An 11,472-nucleotide genomic window follows, 5' to 3' on the forward strand; every position below is an offset into this window, starting at 1 on the left:
ATATCCCCCCCTCCCTGTAAATGCTGTTCCCTTGTCTTTCAGATCATGACCGACACCATGCGACTAACGCTGGCATCGACTGGGGGACCTACTTTGGGCCGAACAATAACAGCAACCACTGGGACTCGCTTTTCCTGTTTGTGGCCATCTTTTTCTTCTTCTGGCTGCTCAGTGTGTGACTGGTACAAATGTGGGCAAAGATTTCCTGCCATCTATTGGGGGTTCATACTGATCAATAAATACCAAAGCGAACCAGAAACCAGCTCCCTCCCAAGCACATTCCCCACACCGTCTGTGTCTCCTCTAACACCAGGCTAAGGGGCAGGAGCGTCACTTGTATCTGATTTAATGACCGCACTGAGGCAGCCGAGCTGGTCAGCTGGTCCAGAGCAGCTGAGATTTTACTCAGTGTTGTGAGGGCACAGTCAGTGAATAGCCAAGGCTTCTCTCGCACTCTCTTCCTCCTCCCTCACCCCTTTTTTTTTCTCTCTCTCTCTCTCTTCCCCTCTCTCTGCCCCCCTTGCCCCCTCTCTCTCTCCCCCCTCGCCCTCTCTCTTCCCTTGCCCCTTCTCTCTCGCTCTCTGTTGGGAATGACACTTTCGATAGAGTTGGGGTGGGGTAGTGTGGGTAAAAAGAGGGAATTCATTCATTTGGTTTAGGAATGGGTGACTGCTGATGAAGCTGCCTCTGGCCTCAATGTTTTTGAGCACTCATTGAATGATTTGGTTGCTGAGCTCTTCCTGTGACTGTGGAGACTGCTCTACTCCATTTAACCATGACCTCTTGAGTAGACCAGGATAGAATTATGTTTGAATCAAAAGTGTTCGTGAAAGAGAAACATACAGTTTCCTGCTGGTTCTGCCCTCAGCTGATGGGGCTATATCTACATAACAGCCAGGACCCAGGTTCACTCTGTTAACTCTGGTCTCCATCACACTGCTGCCACACCTCCTGGAAACGGTGGTGGTTCATTTCCAAATCTCAGTCAGCAATCCCTGGTGCTCCTACATTTCCCACCCCCTCTCCCTTGCTGTTGTCTGTCTCCCTCTCCCTCCCCTGCCCTGGTCATTGTCTCCTGGTTACTCCTCTCTCATGCTTGCTGCACACACACACACACACACGTTGCCTTGTGAGGGGATCGGGAACCATGCATTGGTGACGGAGCCTTTGTGGGAAACCTTTAGTTGCTATTTGCTTTGGAAACTGCAGCTGCTGTTGTAAATGGTCAAACAGGGCACTCTCAAAAGGCAAAACACCAAACAATGCATCATGAATTTAAATCCACATATCAACTGGGAGGGAGGGAGGTGTGGGGAAATGTTGATAGCAGTGTCCAGAGGCCCAGAGTATCTCTCAGACTGACTTGACATGGGGAGGTGTGTCTGTTGTGAGGGAAGGGTTGATAATTGACGTTTCACGAAATGTGAGATCCTCAGGGCTGACCGTTGTCCGTCAGCCAACATTGGAAGTGAGCACATATTGCCCATTCCTGTTGACTTATGTTGTAAAGAGTCGGTCAAGCATTCTAAGGAGGGTTTAAAATAAATATGATCCAGTGGTTAGCAGCTGATCACTTGTCAACTGATGTTTCTCTGCAGAGGGTTGACGGACTGATCCCCTGAGCCTCAGTAATCAGGTTAACTATTCATCTCATCAGACAAGAGTTGACGTATCATGTTTATCAAGAACAGAAAAGCCACGTGATAAAGAAACAATAAGACGTGGAAAATAATGCACACAGTCTGTACCAAGACACAGCAGGCTGCTCAGATGTCGTGTCTCGTTCTGACAGCTTGTGCTGTGATGTCCTCTATCCATATATTTACACACACACACAAACTGCATCTTCCTTCTCAAACTTGTAAATCCTTCTGTGCAATAGGCTTCAGTAGCTCTCCTGCTTGAGTATTAACACGTTTGCACTTTATAACATTCTAGGTTACTAACCATAGCAACGCAAACTGTCTGAGATTACTGACCCCCCCACTGAATTGGGCCCTGGCCAAACCTTTCCCACCAGTTTCTGTGACAGGCTGCTATCCCTCTGGGCTGATGATGGGGCTTGGTAGATAAGGGATGGGAAACAGACTGGGCTGTAGAGTATGAATTTCCTCCACCCCCATGTCGATCCTGCCACCTTTGTCAGTTAAAAGCTAGAAGATTCTGTATGTTACAGTAATTTTGAGTTGATTTGATGAACCCTAGCTGATGCTAATCATTTTAATGTTTGAATGTAGGCCATTTTGGTCTGAATAAATGTATCTTGATTACAGAACGGAGACCATTGACTCGGTTAGCTTTGTCTACATGTGTATATTTTAAATCAATGCTGGCCACATCCCAGAAATCAAAGTCATCACCGGAGGGTGGGGGAGGAAGGGTCACTGAACCTGAAACATTAACTCTGATTTCTTCCCACAGATGCTGCCAGACCTGCTGAGTTTTTGTTTGTTTAGAATGGGGGTGTACATTATTCTGAGGTTTCCTATGCAGTCCTGGTTGATCAGAGTGATTCTCAGGACATTTCTTGGCAAAGAGGAGCACTTCAGGAATCCCGAGGATGTGTTTTTCACTATTTCCCCCCTCCTGGAAAAGGCAGCCAGCTCCAGGTGCACTGTCCCCACCACTCACTCCCCAAACCAGTTTCCTTTAATCACACAGACTTCAGTCAATCCATTTTATTCAGCGTTAAAGTTGAGATACAGTGAAAATTACATTCTTAACATTTAAACAACAACAAAATCACTAACCAACCAAAACCACAGTTCTTGGGGTTGTGCAATTCTCAAGAGTGGGACATGGGCTGGGGATGTTACACACACAGCCTCCCAAGGGAGGGATGGGGTCTGCTGTACTCATAATCAGAGGGAATATTTGAAATTGCTAAAAGACAACCTGCTGTGTATTTGAACACCAGATGGTGGCATTCAATGTGGTGTGAAGATCAATCCGCTGGGATTCCAACCAGCGCAGAGGTTTCCCTAGCAACGAGAACCCTGGACAGCTCCACCGGCCTTACTCCGACCTGCCTTCAGAACCAAACCAGCTGGGTGTACTGGGAAGGCACTAGCAGATACAGCAGCTTCATGGGGAACGTGTGGGCTCATACTCCACTAATATCCCAAGAGCAGGAATGAGGAGCAAGTGGAAGAGGGATAACAAGCAAAAGCAGAGAAGGCGAAGGAACAGGTTTACATTGTTTCAAGGGAATTCTGCTTTAAGAAGTGCTCCAGATTTGAACATATCTGGTTTCTCCCAGTTGACTGTTACCAGACAGCACTTTGCAATATCACTTTTTAAAAAACCCATAAATACTGCCAATGCAGGACTCTGTCCGATGCAGTCAGAGCCATTGAGAGCTGAAGGGTTTTGCTGAGCAGTCACAGGAGAACACACTGTCCTTCCTCTCTTCACCGTGCCCCTATCAGCTCTGATCCAGTTGCCGGTACAGTTTAATTGTTATTAACTGAATCTCCGGATCTCCACTCTGGAGATCCAGAGCTTCTAGCATGCAGTTGAGAGCTGCCTTCAGCTGCCCGCTCTCTATATGTTCTTTGCCACGTTTTACCAGCCTATCGTATTGATCCAGCTCAGAATCCTTGCTCAGTGCACATGTATCAAGCACAGACACATCGACTGCCTTAGTGTAGGTATCCAGTTGTTCATCGGAGCCAAGCTCCAGCTCATAGGTCCCAGACTGTTCTTCCTCACTCCCTGTCATCATACTGCAGGACTCTGAGACCCCGTTGTCACTGCTGGCTGCTCCGAGCTCTGGGCTTCGCCTCTCAGAGGATGCTTCTTCCATGAACTGATCACCTGGCTGCTCTTCACTGGGTTCAGCTGCCTGCTCAGTCTCTCCGACCTCTTCAACATCGCTGGGCGTACTCGCTTGCTCCTCCTCCTCGTCATCACCTTCATCAGCAGCGTCAGGGATTGACTGGTCCAGGTCCTCCACATCATCAATAGCCAGACCAACAGCAGACCGCCGAGAAGCCACGGAGCGATTGCTGCTCCTGTCCAGGAGGGTTGGGAGGGGGGAGTAAAACCCTTTTGGGGTGGAAGCAGCTGCCACGCAGAAAGCCTGGAGCACCGGGCTTGTTGCAGACAGAGCAGGAGGTTGCTCCACGGCGCTACATGAATGGAGGTCGCTACTAGTTTCCTCCTCACTGTCACTGACAATCACTCGACCGTGAGGCTTCTTCCACGGTTGGAGAACGCACGAGTCATCTCCAAGACTGCTACCTCCTGGGGAAACCAGCCGCTCCAAATCTCCATCTGGCTTGGCTTTGGTCACAGGCAAGGGAGAGTCCTCAATCACCAGTTTGGCTTCAGTTCCCTTCTCCTCGCAATCTGGTTTCCACTCCTCATCCTCCTCCTCCATGGTCTCCTCCAAGATCAGGTTGAAATTGGATTCAAACAGGGCTTTGGAGCCAGGGGAGTTAGCTGCAGAGGTGGACAGCTGTGCCTTGGAGGTGTCACCTTGACACTCTGTGGGATATTCCTCTTTGGGAATATCGTTATCAGAATGTGCTAGAGAACTGTCCAACATCACCACACTGTTACTTGGTTTGCTTGTCTCAAGCGGCAGGTCAGCCAACTTGCTGCTCAGGTTGAGCACCTCATCAGTGACGGGCTCCGTTAGATTGACTGTGACCACTGGAGACTGAGGGCCAACGGGGTTTTCGTACAATGCTGGCACTGCGCTGGTGGTGGAAACTGGCTTGGGTCTGGGCTTGGGTCTGGTCGTGCCTCCTCTACTACCTGTAAGAGCAAAAACAAAAGCCTCAGGAGGGTGAGTGAATTAAAAACAAACACACAGTTTAAGCAAACTACTGTCACGGGTTCTTCTTCCCACAAGACCTAAGAGCAGGAAGCCAACTGGCTGATCAACTCTGTCCTGCCATTCACTGAGATCACGCCCTCAACTTCACCTTTCCCCAGGACCTCGATTCCCATTCCTGATAAAGCATCTCTCTTTCTCTTGCTCTCTCTCAGCCTTAAATAAACTGAATGGCCCAGCCTCGATAGCCCTCTGCAGTAGGGTATCCCACAGATTCACTCCCCTCAGACAGTGAAGAAATTCCTCCCCATCTCTGTCATTGGTGGGTGACTCCTTATTCTGAGCCAATGGTCCTCTGGATCCTGGACTCTCCCATGCAAGGGGAAACAACCTCTCCCCTGTCAACATCCCCAAGAATCTGGTTTGTTTCAATGTTTTTGTGTCAATATTATCCTTGCCAAAGTATGTGAGCTCACATTTTCCTACATCCTGTTTTACCATTTGCTCAATCGGTTAATATCCCTGTGAAAGCAGTGCCATCCTCACCCACTTGCCTTGCCACCTAGTTTTGGGTAAACTTGCCGCTAATACATTCATTTTCCTCTTCCACGTGTGAATACATATTGTAAAGAATTACAGCCCTGATCCCTGTGATACACCACTGGGTACAGGTTGCCATTCTGATGATACCCACCTTATCCAAACCCTGACCAGTAATAGCTCACCGGTCCACGGTCCGTGATAATATGCTCCCTCCATCTCGGGGGGGGGGGGGCTCTTATTAAGTAACCCACATGTGGTTTCTTTTCAAACACCACCTGAAAATCCCAATATATTTTCCGGTTGAATTGAGTGGCTTGCTCAGTCTTGTGAGGGGACAGTGAAGAGTTGCCCACATCGCTGTGGGTCAGACGAGGAAACAACGAGCACATTTTAGAGAGAGCCAGGTAGGATGTTCCAACAACCTATGATGATCACAGAAACTAGCTGTACACTATAAACTCCACCAGCAGCAACATGAACCTGTATCCCCAGAGCATTAAGCTGGGCCTCTGGAATTCAGTGACATTACTTTCCCTTACAGTAGATTCTAACTCAATTAAGTGCTTTATTATCACAGGGTTAAGTTTTCAACCCAAGTGTATGTAAGCAAGGCACAGTCCCAGCATGTTCCCACTGAGTGATGGAACAGGGTAGAGGGGCTGAATGCCCCCCCCAATTCTAACTTGATCATAGCTGGAGCTGGGGTAGGGAGAGGTTGTAGCTCAGGCTCCTGCTGCCGAGAGGTGGGGGATAGGATCAGGCAGCTGATTTATTGCACGGTGGGAGTGAAGGGCTGACAACAGCATAAGCAACTGGTCAGACTCCGAGGTGAAAGTGAGGGCAGTACCTGGTAGAGGATGAGAGTCTCCTGGTCGGTTCAGCCTGGCAGCTTCAGTATTGGCGTGGAGATTTTGGACCAACTGCTGCTGGAGTTGGGACTCAGCTGCCACCAGCTCCTGGGCCTTCTGCACTCGCTGCTGGATGTAATTCCTGGACTCAGGGTCGTTTTCCTCATCAGAGGCAGAGGCAGTGTCCTGGGAGAAGATGAGATCATGATCGGTCACTCCGAACATCTCCAGGGTATGCAGGAAGGTGAGGTGTTGATCCAAGATGCTGTCTGTGCGTCTCTGACTGGCGTGCATGGACTGTAGCTGCTTCTGTGTACTCGATGTCTGGGGATCCTCCAGGATGAACAGTTCCCTCAGCTCCTGGCTGCTGAAGTAACGAAAGGGATTCTTTTTCTCACCAACCGACTGACGAACCAGCGAGTCTACCCAAAGACACAGATAAAAGACACCCCATCGTTAGTCACCCCATCGTCCTCAAAATACTCTGACCCTCATTCACATTAATATCAAGAAAGAGGGCACAGGACTTAAAGATTAGGGGGTCTCTCATTTAGACGGAGGCAAGGAATGTCCTAGGCCTGTCTTCTCCATAGAGAGCCCCGTGGACTGGTTACACAATAGACTCCTAATCCTGACCAACCAGAGTGTCAAGGGTTTGAAGGGACAGACAAGAAAATGGAATTGAGACCAGAATCAAATCAGACATTGAACTTATCAAATAGTAGGGCAGGTGAAAAGGGCAGAATGGCCTCATTCTGTTCTGACAAATTTTTTAAAGTTAGCGATCCCTAACAGTGCAATCTCCAAACCAAAACAGAGAGAGAGCCCCGACACGATGTCAAACATTACTGACTTTCACCCTAAAGACCTCACTAAAGGATATAACACCACCACAGCACTGCCAGGAGAAAGCACATCATTGTATCAGGAACAAAACGGTTGTGAGCACCAGAAATGAAACCTAAACTGTTGAAAATACCCCACAGCTGTAGGAGAGCCTGGAGACAGAGAGTGAGAACGAACACTGAATACGATAGGCAGACAGGAGTTCAGCTCTGCGGTGAATTCTGACCTAGCTCCAGCTACTTGTTGCTTGGCTCCAGTTCACACACTCCATGCCCCACACACAGGCTGAATACAGGGAGGCATATCAGAAGCAGAGAGAGGCCATTCAGCCCTGTGAACCCACTCCCCCACTGAAGATGACAATAGTCAATTCGGCTGTAGTCTCAAACCCACTTTATTCCCCAATAATCTGTTGCCGAGGATAAGATACAGGATCAGGAGGTGGCCATTCAGCCCATCGAGTCTGCTCCGCCATTCAACGAGATCACACCTGATGTGATAATCCTCAACTCCATTTGACTTCCTTTTCCCCATAACACTCGATTGCCTTCCTCATTACAAATCTGTCTCAGCCTTGAATGCCCAGGTCTCAACAGCCCTCTGCGGTCAAGAATTCCACCGATTCACTCCTTTCAGAGAGAGAGAAGTAATCGCTCCTAATCTCTGTCTTCAATGAGATGATGCCCCTCTGATCCTAGACTCTTCCACACAAAAGGAAGCAACCTCTTCACATCTCCACCAAAAACCTCGTCTGTTTCACTGAGGTTGCCTCTCATTCTTGCAAACTCCAACGAGTACAGGCCCACTCGACTCAAACAAAGACCGGATAGTCTGCTTGGACCTTTTTCACTGGAGCAGAGAAGGTTGAGAAGAGCCCTCAGAGAAGTTTATCAAATAACAAGAGGTTATAGATAGAATTGATGGTAGGTGGCTTTTCTCGAAATGGGGGATTTCAAGACTAGCTGGCACATTTTTAACGTGAGAAGAGAGAGGTTTAATAAAGACATGAGGCAATTTCTTTACCCAGAGGGTGGTCTGCGTGTGGAACGAGGAAGTGTTGGATGTGGGTACAGTTCCCACACTTAGAAGACATTTACATAGATAAGTGAATAGGAGAGGTTCGGAGGGATATGGGACCATTTTATTTTGGGATTAGGATCGGCATGGACTGGCTGGACCGAAGGGTCTGCTTCCATGCTGTATGACTCTACAATTCTCCTCATTAGACTGTCAGGCCCCTTTTAGGGGTCAGTGAGCTGGGTTGCCATGAAAGGATTTACACGTATTTGGAAAAGCAAGGACTAATTAGGGATATTCAACATGGCTTTGTGCATGGGAAATCAGGTCTCACTAACTTGATTGATGAAGACAGAGAAGTGAATGTTGCTTATATGGATGGACTTCAGTAAGGCATTCCACAAGGTTCCACATATTTAGACTGGTCAACACAGAATACAGGGAGAACTAGCCATTTGGATACAGAACGGACTCAAAAGGTAGGAGAGAGATGTGGTTGCCTTTCAGACTGGAGGCCTGTGACCAGTGATGAGCTGCAAGGATTATTGCTAGGTGCACTGCTTTTTGTCATTTATATAAAAGATTTGGATGTGAATATAGGAGGTATGGTTAGTAAGTTTGCAGATGACACCAGAATTGATAGCGTAGCTGGTAGCGAAGGAGGTTACCTTGGACTACAACAGGACCGTGATCAGATGGGACAGAGTGGCAGATGGAGTTTAACTTCAATTAACGTGAGGTGCTACATTTTGTTACGGCAAATCAGGGCAGAAATTATGCACTTAATGGTAAGGTCCTGGGGAGTGTTGTCGAACAGAGACTTTGGAGTGCAGTTTCTTGAAAGTGGAGTCACAGATAGACAGGGTATTGAAGGCAGCATTTGGTACACTTACCTATATTGAGGCTGCTTTTGGAACACTGGTGTCCCCGCTATAGGAAGGATGTTGTGAATCAGAGAAGATTTACAAGAATGTTGCCATGAGGGTGTGAACTATAGGAAAAGGCTGTATAGGCTAGGGCTGTTTTCCCTGGAACATCAGAGACTGAGGGGTAACCTCAAAGGTTTAAATTCATGAGCAGCATAGTCAAGATCTTTGTCCCAGGGTAGGAGAGTCCAAATCTCAAGGTTTAAGGTGAGAGGGGAAAGATTTAAAAGGGACCTAGGGGCAACTTTTTCCAGGCAGAGAGTGGTGTATACGGAAGATTCTCGATTATCCAAAGGACATGAGTGGGCAGTATTTCATTCGGTTCATTGATTGCCGGATGACATAGGTTATGATCTTACCGGGTAACTGACATTCAGAATATCAAGGCTCCTCTGTATATGTAATAACTACAACACTGAGAAAGCAGCTGGATGGGTATATGAATAGGAAGGGTTTAGAAGGATATGGGCCAAACGCTGACAATGAGACTAGATCAGTTTAGGAAATCTGGTCGGCGGGAGGGAGTTGGACCGAAGGGTCTGCTTCCGTGCTGTACATCTCTATGACTCCATGAGTAACACCAACCATGTGGCTTCAGTTCCCACACCAGCTGAAGTTATCATGAAGGACCCTTTTTCTGATCCTTTCCCCTCACCTGAGATATGGAGAAGTTTTGGGGGTGGGGGTGGGTGTGAGTTCTAACAAATCACAACACGCTGAATGAAGGTTGCCTCTCGGGCTGAGTTGTACCTTTGAAGATTTGCCTCCGATATATCTTCTCCTCCACGGTGCCACAGGTCACCAGCCTGTAGATCACAACGTTGTCAGTTTGGCCAATTCTGTAAGCTCTGTCCACTGCCTGGGCATCTGTGGCAGGATTCCAGCTGGGGTCAAAGACCACTACCCGGTTTGCTGCAGTGAGGGTGAGGCCTACACCACCGACCTGGGTGGTGAGGAGGAAGACGCAGTGGTCCTCTCGCTGCTGGAACGCCTCAATCTTTTTCTGCCGGTCTGGCAGGGCCATGGTGCCGTCCAGCCTCATGCAGGAGAAGCCACGGTTTGTGAGGACACGTTGGATAATGTCCAACATCTTCCTTGACTGGGAGAAGACCAGAGTGCGTTTGCCTTCTTCCCGCAGCTTCTCTAGCAGACCCAGGAGGAAGACCAGCTTCCCCGACTCGCTGATTAGGTCCTGGTCAGGCACACGGCTAATGTCACTGGCAGCATTATCGTCTGCAGCTTCCCCTTCAGAGCCACCGAGGCCCAACTCCTGGCAGATATGGTGGGACAGCAGCCTCGGATGGTCACACAGCTTCTTCAGGTTGGTCAGTTGCACCAAGGGGGAACGCCTACTTTGCAGCAGCTCTTGGATCTGCTCTGATGAGACAAACCTCTGGTAGATGTCCTCCTGGATGCGGCTCAGGTAGACCCAGACAATCAGATCATTCTTCCTGGTCAGGCCTGGCATCTGGGCTTCACAAGGAGAGCTGGGCGGCTGGACCTGCAAAGACTCATGCATCAGCTGCAGGTTCTCCTTGGTCCGCCGCAGGAAGTAGGGCTCAATGATCCTCATGAGGTTCTCAGAGATGCGCAACCCTAGAGCCTTCTCAGCCGGAGTGGCATCCTTCTCCCTAGCTCGTGTGATGGGGTTCTCATACTCCATCTTGAAGGTCTTGGCAGTGCCCAGCAGAGAGCCCTGGCATGCAAAGTCAAAGAGGGACCACATCTCCTGCAGGTTGTTCTGCAAGGGCGTTCCAGTCAGCAGGATTCGATGCTTGGCAGGGATGGCACTGACGCATTTGAAGGTCTTGGTGGACTTGCTCTTGATCTTGTGGGCCTCATCAAGAACAAGGTAGTCCCAGGTGAACTCATGGCCGTCCAGGCTGCAGAGCTGCTGCCAGTTGTTAATCACCATTTGGTATGTGGTGATGACCACACCTGCTTTCCGCTGCACTCTCTCCAGATTTTTGGTCCTCTCTGCTTTCATGCCATGAAACTCTACAAAACATAATGTGAGAGGAGACCACCCAATGTCACAGGCTGTAGGTTCAAAGCCCACTCCAAACATTAACTGCAAAAATCGCATCAGCACGCTGAGAGAGTGCCACACCGTTAGAGGGTCCGTATGCCCATCAGACCCTCACCATTCACCACAATCTACATCCATTGATCTCGCTATGCAGTCCCCGTCCAATGTCCTCACCCTCTTCCTACCAGATACCCTTCCACTCAGAACCGTCAAGTTCCTCCAGCCTGACCTCAGTAACCCCCACTCCTGTGGAACTAAGCCCACACCATCTCCTCCACTTTCCATGTAATCTGCACCATTCCCCAGTACGCTCACTTTCACTTAGACCACCTCACCCTAACCGCCAACCCACCTGCAGATTGCTGTTTCTCTTCTGACCACAGCCCCCTACCTTGACCTCAGATGCCCGGGGCACAGGAGACCATCCTTTCTGACCACTCCCCAGAATGTGCCTTGCCCTGCCTCAGAGCCAGCGCCTATATC

General features: G+C 49.0%; 1 protein-coding gene across 1 annotated transcript; it reads right to left on the bottom strand.

The window, feature by feature from the left end:
* Positions 1-3,073: 3,073 nt before the first annotated feature.
* On the bottom strand, positions 3,074-11,061 carry ercc6l (excision repair cross-complementation group 6-like). Its single transcript, XM_043685570.1, has 3 exons — positions 9,711-11,061; positions 6,171-6,593; positions 3,074-4,761 (listed from the first exon to the last, which is right to left on the bottom strand). Exons 1-3 carry the CDS (start codon positions 11,044-11,046, stop codon positions 3,425-3,427), a joined length of 3,096 nt encoding a protein of 1,031 aa, XP_043541505.1. The 5' UTR covers positions 11,047-11,061; the 3' UTR covers positions 3,074-3,424.
* Between the last annotated feature and the right edge of the window lie 411 nt (positions 11,062-11,472).

This window comes from Chiloscyllium plagiosum, unplaced genomic scaffold, assembly GCF_004010195.1.
Source record: "Chiloscyllium plagiosum isolate BGI_BamShark_2017 unplaced genomic scaffold, ASM401019v2 scaf_6541, whole genome shotgun sequence".
Classification (NCBI taxonomy): domain Eukaryota; kingdom Metazoa; phylum Chordata; class Chondrichthyes; order Orectolobiformes; family Hemiscylliidae; genus Chiloscyllium; species Chiloscyllium plagiosum.

Coding starts and splice junctions, on each gene's coding strand:
- ercc6l (XM_043685570.1), bottom strand. CDS start 11,046: ATGCGATTTTTGCAGTTAATGTTTGGAGTGGGCTTTGAACCTACAGCC. Junction 6,594..9,710: donor TCGGAGGCAAATCTTCAAAG/GTACAACTCAGC, acceptor GTCTTTGGGTAG/ACTCGCTGGTTCGTCAGTCG. Junction 4,762..6,170: donor AGACTCTCATCCTCTACCAG/GTACTGCCCTCA, acceptor TTGCTCTTACAG/GTAGTAGAGGAGGCACGACC.